General features: G+C 52.9%; 3 protein-coding genes across 7 annotated transcripts; 2 read left to right on the top strand and 1 right to left on the bottom strand.

Moving 5' to 3' along the window:
* Window positions 1-1716: 1716 nt before the first annotated feature.
* Efna1 (ephrin A1) lies at window positions 1717-8928 on the top strand. Its single transcript, XM_090340837.1, has 5 exons — window positions 1717-1894; window positions 5630-5925; window positions 7140-7205; window positions 7365-7415; window positions 8029-8928. The coding sequence occupies exons 1-5, from the start codon at window positions 1803-1805 to the stop codon at window positions 8133-8135; spliced, it is 612 nt and encodes a 203-aa protein (XP_090196963.1). The 5' UTR covers window positions 1717-1802; the 3' UTR covers window positions 8136-8928.
* Window positions 8929-9361: 433 nt separating this feature from the next.
* Slc50a1 (solute carrier family 50 member 1) lies at window positions 9362-12641 on the top strand. Of its 4 annotated transcripts, none has more exons than XM_090340834.1 (6): window positions 9362-9429; window positions 10427-10504; window positions 10645-10768; window positions 11771-11932; window positions 12065-12184; window positions 12262-12641. In XM_090340834.1, the coding sequence occupies exons 2-6, from the start codon at window positions 10443-10445 to the stop codon at window positions 12361-12363; spliced, it is 570 nt and encodes a 189-aa protein (XP_090196960.1). In that variant the 5' UTR covers window positions 9362-9429; window positions 10427-10442; the 3' UTR covers window positions 12364-12641. The 4 variants fall into 4 exon arrangements, with proteins under 4 accessions (XP_090196960.1, XP_090196959.1, XP_090196961.1 ...); XM_090340833.1 differs by lacking the exon at window positions 9362-9429 and adding an exon at window positions 9518-9804; XM_090340835.1 differs by lacking the exon at window positions 9362-9429 and adding an exon at window positions 9900-9966.
* A 1313-nt stretch (window positions 12642-13954) lies between these two features.
* Window positions 13955-14497, bottom strand: Dpm3 (dolichyl-phosphate mannosyltransferase subunit 3, regulatory). Of its 2 annotated transcripts, none has more exons than XM_090339858.1 (2): window positions 14418-14497; window positions 13955-14289 (listed from the first exon to the last, which is right to left on the bottom strand). In XM_090339858.1, exon 2 carries the CDS (start codon window positions 14282-14284, stop codon window positions 14012-14014), a length of 273 nt encoding a protein of 90 aa, XP_090195984.1. In that variant the 5' UTR covers window positions 14285-14289; window positions 14418-14497; the 3' UTR covers window positions 13955-14011. The 2 variants fall into 2 exon arrangements, with proteins under 2 accessions (XP_090195984.1, XP_090195983.1); XM_090339857.1 differs by having other exon boundaries at window positions 14410-14467.
* Window positions 14498-15121: the final 624 nt, after the last annotated feature.

Genomic DNA, 15121 nt, shown 5'->3' with positions numbered 1-15121 from the left:
ACACGCGGGTGGCCGGGTGCAAAGCCCGACCCTGACCCGCCGCGGGGTTACGTGCGCCAGCATCTGGTGGGCGGCTCGGTCAACAGTGGTGATAAAGGCGGCGGCCGGACCACCTGCAGCCTGAGCCCGCGGCCCAGGGAGGGCCCGAGGCCAGCGCCGGCCTCCCTCCGCTCCGGCTCCTCCCCAGCAGGGTCAGCGCCGGACTTGCCGCGGCGTCCGGGCCCCGGGTAATTACAGGGGGCTGTCGCCAAGCCTGGCTGTAAAAGAGGAGGATGAAACGGCCAGGGAAATAAGGAAGCTGCCCCCCCCAACACACACACACACACACACACACACACACACACACACACACACACACACACACACACACACACACACACCGGCCCACAGCTGCTTGTTGCGCAGCCGCACGAAAGGACGGACACACACACCATCCATCCTTCCATCCATCCATCCACCCATCCGTCCATCCACCCATCCATCCACGTACACCACCGTACACACGACGTTCCAGTTCCAGACACCTGCCCGCCCTCTCCGCCCCACGAGCCGCCACCCGCCCTCCCGCCCCCCTCCAGACGGCAGCCGCACAGCCCCAAGAGGCGAATTCCAGCGAGTTTGTTTACACGGCGCGGGGGAGGGGAGCGGAGCTGGGGGACCAGCAGGGACTGGGGCCCGGCTGGCTGGGGGACCCAGCTGAGACGACCGGGCCGTGCTCAAACGCTCCACCTCCAGACGCGGCACCCCGCCCCGGCCCGCAGCACCCCCAAGCCCGTTTGCCTTCTGCACACACCGTTCACAAACATTAGCATGCGCAAGTTTCACACGCTTCCACACGCGCCGCCGTGATATTACTCGCGAATGTTTTCACACATGCGCGCCATCGCACGTATTTACGCACGCCAGATGTACAAGTGTTTGTTAGTTTGTCACCCTGGTGCTCAGATTCTCACAGTCCCCCCTGCAAGAGCCCACTCCCCAGACACCCGCCCGGCGTCTCGCGCACACTGGGGCTTTGGGGTCCTTTGGAGGCCCGGGCCTCGAGCCCGGGGTCCCCCGGATCCCGCCAGAGCCGAGGGGCCAGCGGGACCGAGGTGCCTCAAACCCCGGCCGCACGCGTTACACACAGTGTCGCACTTTATTCCCGGCATCTAGGCGATGACACAATCTCTTGAACAAAGACAACATTGACAAACCCAACAAAAACAAATAGCCGCGTGCGTGCGTGAGTGTGGGGGGGAGGGGCAGCCATGCGCAGAGTCCGGGAATAGAGGGGGCCGGGGGTGGAGGAGGAAAGTGTGGGAACCCAGCCTGAGTGTGCGAGTCGTGAGGACAGCGCGGGCCTCCCCACCGAGCCGGACGCGCGCCGGGCGCCGCGGAGCCCACCCCGGCTGCGGCTCCCGCGCGTCCGCGGGCCCACACGTGCGAGTTCCTTCTGCACGCAGTCGACAAAGTCCACAAAAAGCTTCCCGCAGGCCCCCCCGAGTGACGGAACACGCGGCTCGGTGGAGATCTGCCGGGCCACGGAAGCCGGCTCCCCGCTCGCGCGTCCCGCAGGCCTCCGCGCCCGCCTTCCCGCCCTCCCCTCCTCCACCTCCCCAGCCCCCCAGCCCCGGGGCAGCCGCGCGCCGGGCGGGGCGGGGGCGGGGCGGGGCCGGGCGGCGCCGGCCCAAAAGGCGGAGTCGCCTGGAGAAGGGGCCAGAGCTGTGAGCGCCGTGGCTGACTGTGCCGAGGAGAAGCCAGCGGGAGCCCAGACCCCGAGGAGCCCCTCATCCCCGCCCGGCCCGGCCTGGCCCTGCGCCATGGAGTTGCTCTGGGCCCCTTTCTTGGGTCTATGCTGCAGTCTGGCCGCTGCTGACCGCCACACCGTCTTCTGGAACAGTTCAAATCCCAAGTAAGCCCTGTCTCCCGCTGGCAGCCTGGGCGCCTGGCTGGCACTGCCCCTCCCCGGGTTAACTGTCCCGGCCTGTCTCTGACCTGAGCCTAGGGGAAGTGGCCAGAGGTGGGAGGGAGTCTGTAGCAGTTCACCCTCGGAAAGGAGCGCTGCACCCCCGGGCAGGAGCCAGCCCGCATCCACTTGCACAGGCGCTATTTCTGCCCTTCCCTTCCTGCCCTCTGGCACCCCTGTCACTCAAGTAAGGGACCCATACTCAAGGTTCCTGACTTGAGTGTAGGCCATTCTGCGCAGACTCCAGAGTTACTTCTGCAAGCTGCCCACCATGAAACTACTGTTCCCCTCCTGGTGTGCCACTTAGGTGTCTGTCTATACTGACAGGTACTTGATGTGACACCAGGAGCGAGCAAATTGTTCCTTAACCCTGGAGAGACCCTCAGAAGAGAGACCTAGGCCTCAGAGATTTAGCTCTCGTTCTGTATTTAAGGGATTCTGCAGAGCCCCCCTCAAGAGGTCATTTGGGGTGGTGTGAGAAAGATGCTGTGCATAGGTAGGTTGAGGGAATCCCCCGTTTAGGAGGGAGGTTAAGGTGGTCCAGCTGAAGAAATGGTGAGAGGTCATGGGAGTGTCAGAGGGAATGGAAGGGGTTAATAGGTTACAAAGAACTCTGGACAGGAAGGAGTTAATTTTTCCTGGGCAGGTTTAGGGTTGTGAGGCAAATGGCACTGGGAGGAAGATGCTCTGTCAGACCCTTTGTTCTTGCCCTTGAGTTTTCTGAAGTTATGGGAACAATATTTGTGGGAAACCAGGAGAGGGGGGGTAGGGTGGCACAAGGAATAGAAGGCCTTGCAGCTGGGGGGAGGGGCGAGTCACCAGAACAGCCCTAACCCTAATATTCCTGTCTCCTACTCTTCTTCACATACATATGTGTGTGTCTATGCATATATGTGTATGTGTGTATATGTATATGTGTATGTATATATGTGTATATATGGCATTGCTTGTGAGGGATCTGTTGTCCAGATCATGCTGAGGGGACGAGGAAAAGCCAGGTGCCAACTCCAGAAGCCAGTATACTCCTGACTGTGGGTTGCCAAGGACAGCCTAGTCAACCCTCCTGCCTGCTCTTTGCCTCCTTGACCCAGTCCTGTTGTTCTGCTAGTGGGAGAGCAAAGTCCCTGTTTATGCCCATGCCAGGTGTTGGCTAAAGGAGGAGGAGGGGACAGGAAGCCATTAGTAGGAAGGGGGGAACTCTGGCCTTTTCCGTTCCCAAGCTCCCAGGTTTCCTCCCTTTCAGGAAAGAGCCTCTTCCTTGCCCCCCTCCCTGCCTTCCCTGACGCCAGTTCTGCCCCTTTTCCCAGATGGTAAGCAATAGTCCAGTGCAGGCCATGGAGATGAGGGAGGGGGGTGAGTGTTACCTCACAGCACAGCTTCTGCCCTGTTCCTACACACACACACACACACACACACACACACACACACACACACACACACACACCCCTCTACTAGGACTAAAGGGAAGCTTAGCCTAGAAAGGAGTCTGTAGGCAATCTAGCTGGGCCCAGCTTGGGGCAGAGATGAGGTGGCAATAATCTGGGCGGGCGTGAAGCCACCATGGGTGACTCAGGGCAGTGGGCATCTGCTCTGATCTCCAGGCCCCAGGCAGGGGCAACATGAAAAGAGTGCTTGCACTGAGCGCGCTGTCTTCCTGGCACTGGAGGGCAGGTACCCTGTTCATTCAGATCTGCCAACAACCTTTGCTTAGTGACCAGTGTGGAGCAGGTCTGTGCTGGGCTGGGGTCCTGTGGGCTGCCCCTATTTGACAAGGTGTATTTTCACAGGTTTTCTTGAGCGCTGGGGCGGGGAACAGAGGTGGATGAGGAATGAGTCAGAGCCCGTCACGGGAATGGGGGAAAGACGCCAGGCCTAGAGCTGAAATACCTGTTCTGAAATGGCTTCTATGTTTATCTCTCCAGAGAGGAATTTTAAAAGCCTCCCTGAGCTCCTCTTTTCCCCGGGCTGGGGGAGGGGCCTGTAAGTCTAGCTCCCCAGATCAGAGGCCTCAAGCTGCTGCAAGGCCAGGCCTCTTGGGGGTCAGACAGATGGGGCACTAGGTGCCCACCTCAGAGGCCTCCAAGCCGAATCCCCCCCCTCCCCACTGCCACTCTCCCCTAGTTTGAGTTTGAAGCAAGTTGGCAGCCAGTGCTGCTATGTCTCTTGCTGGCAGTGCTTGGGGGGATTCAGAGAAGCTAACTGGCTTGAAGCAGGGGTGGTGAGGGGTGGGGGAGAGGCACTTTCTCCCCATTAGGACCCTAACCAGGCTGGAGCCAGGTGTCTGGAGCTGGGGAGGGGGGAGGGGCTAGCGGGCAGTCAGGCTGGAGCCTGAAAGTCTTGGGAAGGGGGACAAATTAGGGGGAGGGGAGCTGGCTCCACCTGGGGAGGAGGGGGAGGAGAAAGGCAATCTCAGGCTTAAGAACCCCAGCATTTCATTAAGGGAGGTGAAAGTGTAGCTTTTGAATATAGACAGGGATATTTGGAGATGCACTGAGAGAAATGGACAAAAAGACCAGAGCCTAAAATGTGAGTGGCATGACAGGGCGATTTGATTGAATGGGTGACAATGAGTTTTCGACTAGTGGTTATAGGGTAAAGTGAAACTGAGAAATAAGAAACAATGGGGAGCAGGAGAATGGTGGTGGGGGGGGGGAGGCAGTGAGAGTAGTAAGAGAAAGGAAGAAAGGAAGGCATAAATGTGTTGAGGGGCCAGTACAAGTATGACAAAGAGAAAGGATTTAGGTTGGGAATGTGGCTTAGTAGTAGAGTTCTTGTCTAGCATGCAGGAAGCCCTGGGTTCAATTCCTCGGTACCACAGAAAAAGAAAAAGCTGGAAGTGACACTGTGGCTCAAGTGGTAGAGTGCTAGCTTTGAGCAAAAAGCAGCTCAGGGACAGTACCCAGCCCTTGAGTTCAAGCCCCAGGACTGTCAGAAAGAGAGAGGGGGAATTCCTTGAATCCTGATTGTCCAATGGGCCTGAAGGGCCAGTAGACATTTAAAGGAACAACTGAGAGTATAAACTTGTAGAAGTCTTACAAGCAGAACAGAAAGATGACTGGACTACAGAAATATTTAGAAATCCATCCCTGGGCAGATACCTGGAGGCTTATGAGAGTGCTTTAGTACTCGACAGGTCCTGAGTAGATGCTGTTTGGAGGATGATGAGTAGGAGACGGTGGTTGTGGGAGAATATTTGAAGATGGTGGAGAGATATAAGCAATCCAAATCAGTAAATATCGGGAGTTGAAGTTTTGGAATAATCTTTTAAGAGTCTAGTGTGTGACAATAAAAAATAAAATAAAAAAAATTTAAATCCAAAAAAAAAAAGGTCTGGTGTGAAATGTAAAGCGTCATGTAAGCAAGCAGAGGCTCACAGTACTTACCTAGTTTGTGTGAGTATGTGTGTGTGCGCGTGTCCGTGCTAGTACTGAGACTTGAACTCAGGACCTTAAGCTCTCCCCTGGCTTTTTTTCTCCAGGCTGGTGCTCTGCTACTTGAACCACTCCTTTACTTCTAGCTTTGGGGCTGGTTAACTGACAATAATAGTCTCTTGGACTTTTCTGCCCAGGGGTGCCTTCAAACCACCTCAGACCTGAGTCTCCTGAGTAGCTAGGGTTACAGATGTAAGCTCACCAGCGCCTGGTCTGGCTTCTGAGTGACCACCTGCTTCCTCCCACTCAGGTTCCGGGACGAGGACTACACGGTGCACCTGCAGCTGAATGACTACCTGGACATTATCTGTCCGCATTATGAGGATGACTCTGTGGCAGTTGCTGACATGGAGCAGTATACACTCTACCTGGTGGAGCATCCCGAGTATGTGGTGTGCCAGCCTCAACCCAAGGACCCTGTCCGTTGGCAATGCAACAAACCTAATGCCAAACATGGCCCAGAGAAGCTGACTGAGAAGATCCAGCGCTTCACACCTTTTATCCTGAGCAAGGAATTCAAGGAAGGGCACAGCTACTACTACATCTGTGAGTGTGCATGGGAGGGCGCATGCAGGTGCATGGACTTGTGGCAAAGTGACACGATGTGTATGGCTGGGTATAAGCTGAGCGAGGAGTCAAGTGACACCGTGTACTTTTTTTTATTATTAACACGGTGTACTTTCCAATCCTGAATTCTTTCATTCCCAAGTGTCCAGCGAGTTTCTGCTATATACTGGGCATCCACTTGGCACTGTGGACAAAAAGATAAATACAACACTTCAGAATCCCTATCCTCAAAGAAGTTGGGACAGATCACACATAAGCTAAACAAACCATTAGACCTATGTGACATGGTAGACCTTGGGGAAATGACCTGGGTATATGCCAGGTTGGGAGGCATAGAAAGGGTTGAGCTTAGAACACGTAGAGGAACTAGGTAAGCATGAAGGAATGTGAGGAAAGGCTACATAATCTCTTCAAGGAATTCTTAAGCAAGAGGCCCACAAGAAGTAGAGAGAAGCCAGGCACTGGTTGCTTATGCCTGAAATCCTTGCTATTCAGGAGGCTGAGATCTAAAGATTGTGGCTCAAAGCCAGCCCAGGCACAGACGTCCAAGAGACTCTTATCTCCAGAAGTGGTGCCGTGGGTCAAAGTGATAGAGTGCTAGTCTTGAGCTGAAAAGCTCAGGGACAGCACCCAGGCCCAGTGACTTGGGGAGAGGGGGAAGTAGAAGTAGAGAGAGATGGGCTTGAAGAGCAGAAGAGCAGACAGGACAGATTCTAGGGACCCTAAACACTGCTAGGAATTTGGACTTTTATCTTTAGGGTAGTGGAGAATTACTGTTAGATCTTAAAGAGTTACAAGTCAGGCTTTGTGTAGATAGATGTAAGGCTCCTTCAGTCATTAGTAGGTCTTAGGCAAGATTGTATAAAATGGCCCAAATAAAGGAAACATATTAGGACTCACTCAATTCCAGCCTGGGAGAATGAGGAAGTCACAGTGCTTTAGGCCCTCCTCACCACCTCTGCCAAAGTTGAGGGTTGTTCTAAAGAATGAGAGAGCATAGTAAATATTGAGCAGGGAAATATAGGGTAGGAAAATATTGGGGGGAAAAATGAGGAATGTAATAATGGAGGGAAGAGACAAATGAAAAGTGAGCAGGGAACTGAGAAAGCAGGACTGCTAGTCACATTTGGGCTTATGTTAACTTTCTACCAATGAAATTTCTCTATTTAACTTCCTGGGGGTTTGTTTTGTAGCCAAACCCATCTACCACCAAGAAAACCAGTGCTTGAAGCTGAAGGTGACTGTCAACAGCAAAATCAGTGAGTGTCAGTCTCTGTAGACTTCCTGCATCCATTTCCATGCTGGGTGGGTCTAGTGGTCTGGGATGGTAGTGAAGTTCCACGGCCAGCCCACCTGGAACTCATACCCCCGTGCCTTCCTGGCATGATCTTTGATCTGTCTCTACTCTTGTCTTTCAGCTCACAGTCCTCAAGCCCATGCCAATGAACAGGAGAAGAGATTTCAAGCAGGTTGGTAGCTTTGGAAACAAGAAAGGGGTCTGCTAAAAAAGGATGGGTAAAGCCAGGCATGGTGGCTCATGCCTATAATCCTAGCTACTCAGGAGGCTGAAATCTGAGGATCACAATTCAAAGCCAGCCCAGGCTATAAAGTCTATGAGACTCTTATCTCCAATTCACCACCAGAGGATACGAAGTGGCGCTGTGGCTCAAGGGGTAAGATAGTAACCTTGAGCTGAAAAGCTTAGGGACAGTGCCCAGGCCCAGAGTTCAAGCCCCACAACTGACAAAAAGAAAAAAGAAAAAGAGGGCTTGGAGTTTGGCCTAGTGGTTGAGTGCTTGCCTAGCATGCACAAAGACCCAAGTTTGTTCTTTGGTACCACATACATAGAAAAAAGCCGGAAATGGTGCTGAGGTTCAAATGGTAGAGCTCTGCCTTGAGAAAGTCCAAGGACAGTGCTCAGGCCCTGAGCTCAAGCCCAGGACTGGCAAAAAAAGAAAAGGAAAGGAAAATATAGGTATTAGAGGTTTCTTTGCCAGGTAGGGGCTGGAAAAACCCTAAAGAATGAGGGCTAGTGCAAACAGTAGAGCCATTTACCATGAGGCATGTGTCTTCTTCTTCCAGATGATGCAGAGGTTCTCCATAGCATTGGTTACAGTGCTGCCCCTCGCTTCTCCCCACTTGCCTGGGCTGTGCTGCTCCTGCCTCTTCTACTGTTGCGAACTCAGTGACAGTGTACACAGCTGAATTAAGGACTGGAACTGGGCTGAGAAAACAGGGACAGGCACTCTTAACCTGTCCCTAAACTCTAGCCTTGGGAGCCACTCCCGTCACATGCACAAGCTGCCACCCAGCAGCCTCAAAACGGGTCAGTATTAAGGGTTTCAGCCCAAAGGAGGTCAACCAGCTGATGGGACCATCCCCACCTCCATTTCAGAGGAATGGAGAAAGAAGCAGGACAGCCCCTTCCCTTCCATCTCTGCCTTTAAGCCAAAGAAACAAGCTGTGCAGACACAGTCCCTGGAGAGGATTCAATGGGAGCTGAACTGGTAGGGGCCCCAGGCCATGGAGATGGACACTGCACTTGGCAAGGTGCCCCTCCTAGAGAGAGCCGGGACACCCAGGTGAACTGACTAAGGAAAAGCAAGACACCATTTCCTATGTAGAAGCCAAGCTCAGGAGAACATGCTTGGGCTGACCCAGCATCTCCCAGCCAGACTTGCATCTGTGGAGTTGCCACAGAGGGATTTGTAGCCAGGCACTGCATCCTCTCCCTATCTGGGGCAGCACTCCTTGGAGCTGTGCCAGCAGGGGGGCTGTGCCAACCTGTTCTTTGAAGAGTGTAGCTGTAAGGGCAGTGCCCAAGTGTTCACACTGCCTAAAGTGTAGCTGTAAGGGCAGGGCCCGCATGTACAATATTGTATATAAACTTGTCGTGTGTCTGCTGATTTCTACAACTGGAGTGTTTTTTTTTATACAATGTTTTTGCCTCAAAATAAAGCAATGTGTTTGTTTGTTTTTGGACATGTTTGCTTTACTGTAGCTCAATGTTGACTTTGATCACTGAATCCCTGCTGTGTTTTAGGTCAGAAGTAACTGGGGCTGAGGCTGGAGTAGTACATGCTTGTAATCCCAGCTACTCTAGAGGCTGAAGTAGGAGGATGGCAAGTTTGAGCTAGCAAGAGCAAGTTAACAAGACACTGCCTCAAAGTTAAAAAAAAAAAAAGCTAGGTAGGGCATTTGTTTAGCAATGCAGGAGGCCCTGGTTTAATGCACAGGATGGAGAGAGACAAATTTAAGTCACTGGGCTTGAATTTGTCTCTCGGGAGAATTTGCCCCTTACCAGACTAAAAGGGTGGGGTGTTTCCTTCTCAGAGAGTTACATAGTACAAGAGTGTTCCCACAGCAATCTCGCAGATTCGACTCCACACCCTACTCTGGAAGCTCTTCCTGTCCAACTTCTACTCCACTCCCACCCTCTCAGCGCTGGGCTTTGGCAAACTGTTCAGGTACTCCTGTATCTGGGTGAGTCAGGGAAGCTGGACGCCAGCTGAGGCGTGAGCCCCACCCCACAGCCCTGCCTGGCAGAGGTGTGTGGGAGGCTGGGAAGGAAAGTTTCCAGCAAGTAGGTCGGACGAAGGGGTCCGTGCGAGGGGGGACAGTGGCTTGTCTGGGTCATGTAAAGCGGGCCTTGTAGCTGAAGAAGGAGGGCATCTGATAAAGGATGACGGCAATCCCAGCAATTCCTGTAATTTAGGGGAAAGGCCCGGAAAAGGCTTGAGTAACTCCGGGGAAGTCTCCCAAACCCTGGGTAATGGAGGTTGATCTGGAGCTGTGGAGGATTAGGCCTGTGGCACCTGTGGAGCGCCCGGGCTGAGGCTGGGGCCTCCTTGGGTCGGGGTAAGCAGAGTGTGAGGAGTGGCGGAGGTGCGGGAGAAGACAAAAGTGCTAGGAAGGGGACCGACCGGCCTTACAGGGGGCGCTCAGGGCCCGGACGCCGGGAACCAGCGGCTGGGAGGCCGTGTCCGACTCGGCGCTCGGAGGCGCGGGGCCAGAGTTCCGGTACGGCGCCGAGGGCGGCGGACCGGGTTCCCGCGCGGCTTCCGGAGGGAGGGCTCGGGGGCGGGGCCGGGCGTGCCGGGGGGCGGGGCCGGGGCGGGGCTTCGGCACTAGCCGGTCCCTCCGAGCTAGTCGGCGCTTGGCTCTGGCGGGATGGAGGCGGGCGACGTGGCCGACTCGCTCCTTTCCGGAGCTTGCGTGCTCTTCACCCTCGCCATGTTCTCCACCGGCCTGTGAGAGCTCGGCCGGGCTGAGTCGGGGCAGGACCAGGGAGTCAGGAGAATGGATGGAGACTTAGGCACAGCCCCAGGCTGCACCCGGCACCCAAGCGGAATCGGGTCGAGGGGATTGGGGTTGCGAGGGCAGAGGAGCTGGGAGCCGGGTCCGCGGGCTCTAGGAAGGGTGAGGAGCTCCGGGGGTCGCCCACTCATCCCACACTCTTCCCTTCGGGACCCCATTACAGCTCGGACCTCAGGCACATGCAGATGACCCGCAGTGTGGACAGCGTCCAGTTCCTGCCCTTTCTCACCACGGATGTCAAGTGAGAGTGGACACCTGCGGTGGGACGGATAAGAGAGGCAGAGGAGGGGCAGGAGGACCGTTGAAGAAGGCTCCTGGTAACCCCCTACCACACTCAACCCCTCTGGCTTTACTATTATATTGCTTCCCTCCTCTTTGCAGTAACCTGGGCTGGCTGAGTTATGGGGTCTTGAAGGGAGACGGGACCCTCATCGTCGTCAACACCGTGGGTGCTGTGCTTCAGACATTGTATATTTTGGTGTATCTGCACTACTGCCCTCAGAAGGTAGAGGCCCTTCTTTGGACCCACCTCTCTGCTGCACACCCTGCTTCGTTGGCAGGACAAACACTACTTCCTAGTAGACTGTAACGGATTGGCATGGCTTCCTTTCCGGGAAGGTCCTCCAGCCTTTCCTTTCTCCTTCTCTAAGAAGCTAGCCCTCCCAGACTGACATATGACTCCCTTCCTAGCTAGGTTAGTAGTTTCTCTAGTTTAGGGGTGACTGCTGCCCTGTGCCAAAACAGGCTGAGAAAGGGGTCTTGTTTTGCAGTCCTGGGGCTTGAACTCAGGGCCTGAGCACTGTCCTTGAGCTTTCTCAAGGCTACAGCTCTACCACTTCCAGTTTTTTTCTATGTATATGGTACCGAGGAATCGAACCTGGGTCTTGGTGCATGCTAGGCAAGACCTCTACCACTATGTCAAACACCCGGCCCCCAAAAGATTTTGTTGTTGTTGTTTGGGTTTTGGCCAGTCATGGGCTTGAACTCATGGCCTAGGCACTGTCCCTGAGCCTCTTTTGCTCAAGGCTAGCACTTTACCACTTGAGCCACAGTGCCACTTCCACCTTTTTCTGTGTATGTGGTACTGAGGAATCAAACCCATGGCTTTATGCATGCTAGCCAAGTACTCTACTGTTGAGCCACCTTCCCAGCAATAAAGGGTTTTTATCTCCATAGTTCCTTCAGAGCCAGGACCAATGGCTGAGAATGAGGTGATTCGCTGTTTCCCTACTCAATCATCCAAGCATTTACTAGGCTCCTACTGTGTATGCAAAGTTCATGGGAGTGAAGGGGGTACCTCTGTCCTCTCTGGAGGTCTCCAGTATTATGTGGATAAGACTTCCATCAAATCAGTGGGAGAAAGAGAATGTGACAGAGCAATATGGAAAACTACAGCAGAGGCTAGCTTCTACACTGGAGTATGGAAGACAAGATGAATTACAGCAAGCAGGGAGGTCAACGTGTTTGGGGGCACACCTGCAAGTATAACTCCTTTCCCCCCCCGCAGCATACTGTGCTCCTACAGACCGCCACCCTGCTGGGGGTCCTTCTTCTGGGTTATGGCTACTTCTGGTTCCTGGTGCCAGACCCTGAGGTCCAGCTTCAGCAACTGGGCCTCTTCTGCAGTATCTTTACTATCAGCATGTACCTCTCACCACTGTCGGACTTGGTGAGTAAGGCGGGCCAGGAAGTTGGGTGAGAGTGGGAGGCAGGACAGAAGATCTGGGTAACCAATCACAGAAGTTGTTTGCCTTTTTTTTTTTTTAATGAGGATATTCTTAGTCTCTTCCTTTCCCCACAGGCCAAGGTAATTCAGACAAAGTCAACCAAGCGTCTCTCTTTCTCCCTCACCATTGCCACCCTCCTTGCCTCTGCCTCCTGGTCCCTCTATGGGTTTCGACATAAAGATCCCTATATTATGGTAAGAATTCAGATGTTGTGACAAGTCTTCCAAGTAGAAAACTAGCTCCTCTTTTCTGAATAGCCCTTTGATTTCAGGTGCCCAACCTTCCAGGAATCATCACCAGCTTTATCCGACTCTGGCTTTTCTGGAAGTACCGCCCAGCGCAAGACAGGAACTATCGGCTCCTGCAAACCTGACCACAGACACCTAATGCCAATCTAATACCAAAGAGAAAGCTCCTTTTTTTTTTTTTCAGCTCATCCTGATGACCAGTTTCATGGGTGCAAGTGGGAAAAAGAAACAAGAAACAGCTTAGAGATCAAAGGGATCAAAGAAGGAGCTTTACTTAGAACAGGTAGAACCTAAGAGATGAAATCACTTATTTTTTTAAGGGTATCCTTTTTTTTTTTTTTAATTTTGAGATCAGGCTATCTTTAGAATGTGCCTTAAAATAAACTCTTCCTCAGCCCTTGTCCATCATAGCTCATTCTTTATTCCTGATTTGGTGAAGGGCAGATCTAGTTATTCTCAGGCTGTTAATGGCTCTGAAAATGAACTTGAAAGAACTAGGAAGCTGAGAAGACCAAGAAAAGGAAGGCTTTTAAAAGAACAGACCTTGGAGATGTTTTGAGAAAAACTATGAAGGAAGGAGAGGAAAAACAGACCTCAGCCGGGCATCAATGACTCACGCCTGTAAATCCCTAGGTACTCAGGAGGCTGAGATCTGAGGATCATGGTTCAAAGCCAGCTGGGTTGAGAAAGTCAGTCAGACATTTATCTCCAATTAGCCACCAGAATACCAAAAGTGGAGCTGTGGCTCAAGTAGTAGAGCCCTAGCCTTGAGCTGAAGAGCTCAGGGAGAGTGCCCAGGCCCCAAAATTTAAGCCCCATAATCAATAAAAAAAAAAGACCTCAGAGCAACTAAACAAGAGATGGAGTTGGACCTAGTGGTGGAGTGCTTGCCTAGCATGCATGAAGACCTGGGTTCCATTCCTCCATACCACATACATAGAAAAAGCTAGAATTGGTGTTGTGGCTCAAATGTAGAGCTCCAGCCTTAAGAAAACCCAAGGACAGTGCCCAGGCCCTGAGTTCAAGCCCCAGGACTGGCAAAAAAAAAAAAAAAAAAAAAAAGAAAGAGGTGTAGATCTGAGGATCACGGTTCCAATCCAGCCCAGACAGTAAAGTCCATGAGACCATCATCTCCAATTAACCACCAAAAAGCCAAAGCAATATAGCCTTGAATTTAAAAAAAAAAAAAAAAGGGCCAGGAATTTGGCCTAGTGGTAGAGTGCTTGCCTAGCATGCACGAAGACCGGGGTTCGATTCCTCCATACATAGAAAAGAGCCGGAAGTGGTGCTGAGGCTCTAGTGGTAAAGCTCTAGCCTTGAGAAAACCTAAGGACAGTGCTCAGTCAGAACTAAGTTCAGGCCCCAAGAATGGCAAACAAACAGTGCCGAGGCCCTGAATTCAAGTTCCAAGACCAAGTAACACGCGCGCACGCGCACACGCACACCTTGGAAGATATGAAAAATGGAAGTACTTCCTGCCTGACCTGGTGATGGCTGTTTATAATTTCTCCCAAATACTTCCTGATGGGGTTAAGAGGATTAGGAAACTGAAATGACATTTCTGTCCAAAGAAACGATCTTGGCCTCCTTTGAATCAAAACTAAGGAACGGCGGTAAGATGGAAAGAGAAAGCCCTCAGGAAAGCGGTTCTTCCACCACTCTCTTAAAGACCTGTACACACACTGTCCCCAATGCCATACTCAAACGAAACAAGACTAGAAAATAAACCTGTTCTTTAATGGGGGTGGGTGGACTGTAATGGGGCCGGGGGCGTTAAAAGCGCAGCCCCTTGCGGGCTAGGTCGGCTCGGGCCTCCTGGATCTGGCTCTGCAGCTCTTGGGCGGCGTCCTCGCAGTCTTGAAAAGTGGCCACGCGGTAGCCCACAGTGCCCAGTGCATAGCAGCCGGCGGACACCAGCAAGTAGGCGGGCAGTGGCCACAAGACCTCCTGGCACGGCAAAGGCAGCTCCAGAGCGCCCATGGTGAGGGCCGCCCAGGTGGAGCCCAACAGCGCCAGTCCCCAAAGCCACTGCGCTAACTTCGTCATGGTCACTGTGGGAAGAGAAGAGCAAAGCTCTGATCGCCTGCCATTCCGCCGTCCCGCGCCACATTCGAGTCTCAAGCCTCACGGCACCCGTCCGCCTCGCCCTCGCCACTCAGACCGCGACTTACTCACGTACCATCTACGCGTAGCGCTCAGCGGCGTCCAGTCCCGGGGTCGGCGCTGCCCCGGCGCGCGTCAGCGTGTGCACGTTCCGTGGCGCTCGCGCCGCGCCCCCGCACGGCCTTCTGGGTGTTGTAGTTCTTCGTGTGATGCCTGGTGGGCTCGACAGTGAGGGGAAAGGACAAAATTCTCCACTCTGCCCACCGCAGGCTGCATCTGGAAGGGGCCTCTCAGCCCTGTTTAGAGCTGGCATGGGACTTGTAAAGTGTGCGACAAGGTGGAGGATGTAATATTGTGACTTTTTTGTTTGCTTTTTTTTTTTAACTGTATTTTTTAAATCTTTTTCTTTTTTGGTACTGAGGGGTGGAACTCAGGAGGTTGCACTTGCTAGGCAAGCGCTTTGCGACGGAGCTATAGTCCAGCGCTATTGTTTGTTCCCTTTTAAACTCAGTTCTCCAACGCCAAAAAAAAATATTCATTCACTGTCACATTCATTCAAATATTTGGGGGGGAGGGGTCGTGGGGAGTTCCCCAGATCTTATTTATTTATAAGTAATTGTACAAACGGCTTTCAATTCTTCAGTTCAGATTAGGAGTACAATACATCTTGATCCGTGCCACTCTTTCCATTGTTCTCCCCCATTTCCACACCCATCCCTGCCAGAAAGCTACTTAGTTCAACTTTTACGTAATTTACATTAATTTAATGACTGCATCTTC

The sequence above is a fragment of the Megascapheus bottae genome, chromosome 10 (genome assembly GCF_031878675.1).
Source record: "Megascapheus bottae isolate mThoBot1 chromosome 10, mThoBot2.hap1, whole genome shotgun sequence".
NCBI classification, from domain to species: Eukaryota; Metazoa; Chordata; class Mammalia; order Rodentia; family Geomyidae; genus Megascapheus; species Megascapheus bottae.
The sequence above is the reverse complement of the archived record's forward strand: the minus strand, read 5'-3'. Positions and strand labels throughout refer to the sequence as shown.

What these genes read in the sequence shown, in the direction of transcription:
- Efna1 (XM_090340837.1), top strand. Translation starts at nt 1,803, where the DNA reads ATGGAGTTGCTCTGGGCCCCTTTCTTGGGTCTATGCTGCAGTCTGGCC. An exon ending in GCACAGCTACTACTACATCT is followed by an intron (nt 5,926 to 7,139) that starts GTGAGTGTGCAT and finishes TTTGTTTTGTAG; the next exon opens with CCAAACCCATCTACCACCAA. An exon ending in GACTGTCAACAGCAAAATCA is followed by an intron (nt 7,206 to 7,364) that starts GTGAGTGTCAGT and finishes CTTGTCTTTCAG; the next exon opens with CTCACAGTCCTCAAGCCCAT.
- Slc50a1 (XM_090340832.1), top strand. Translation starts at nt 10,117, where the DNA reads ATGGAGGCGGGCGACGTGGCCGACTCGCTCCTTTCCGGAGCTTGCGTG. An exon ending in GCCATGTTCTCCACCGGCCT is followed by an intron (nt 10,197 to 10,426) that starts GTGAGAGCTCGG and finishes ACCCCATTACAG; the next exon opens with CTCGGACCTCAGGCACATGC. An exon ending in TGCACTACTGCCCTCAGAAG is followed by an intron (nt 10,769 to 11,770) that starts GTAGAGGCCCTT and finishes CCCCCCCCGCAG; the next exon opens with CATACTGTGCTCCTACAGAC.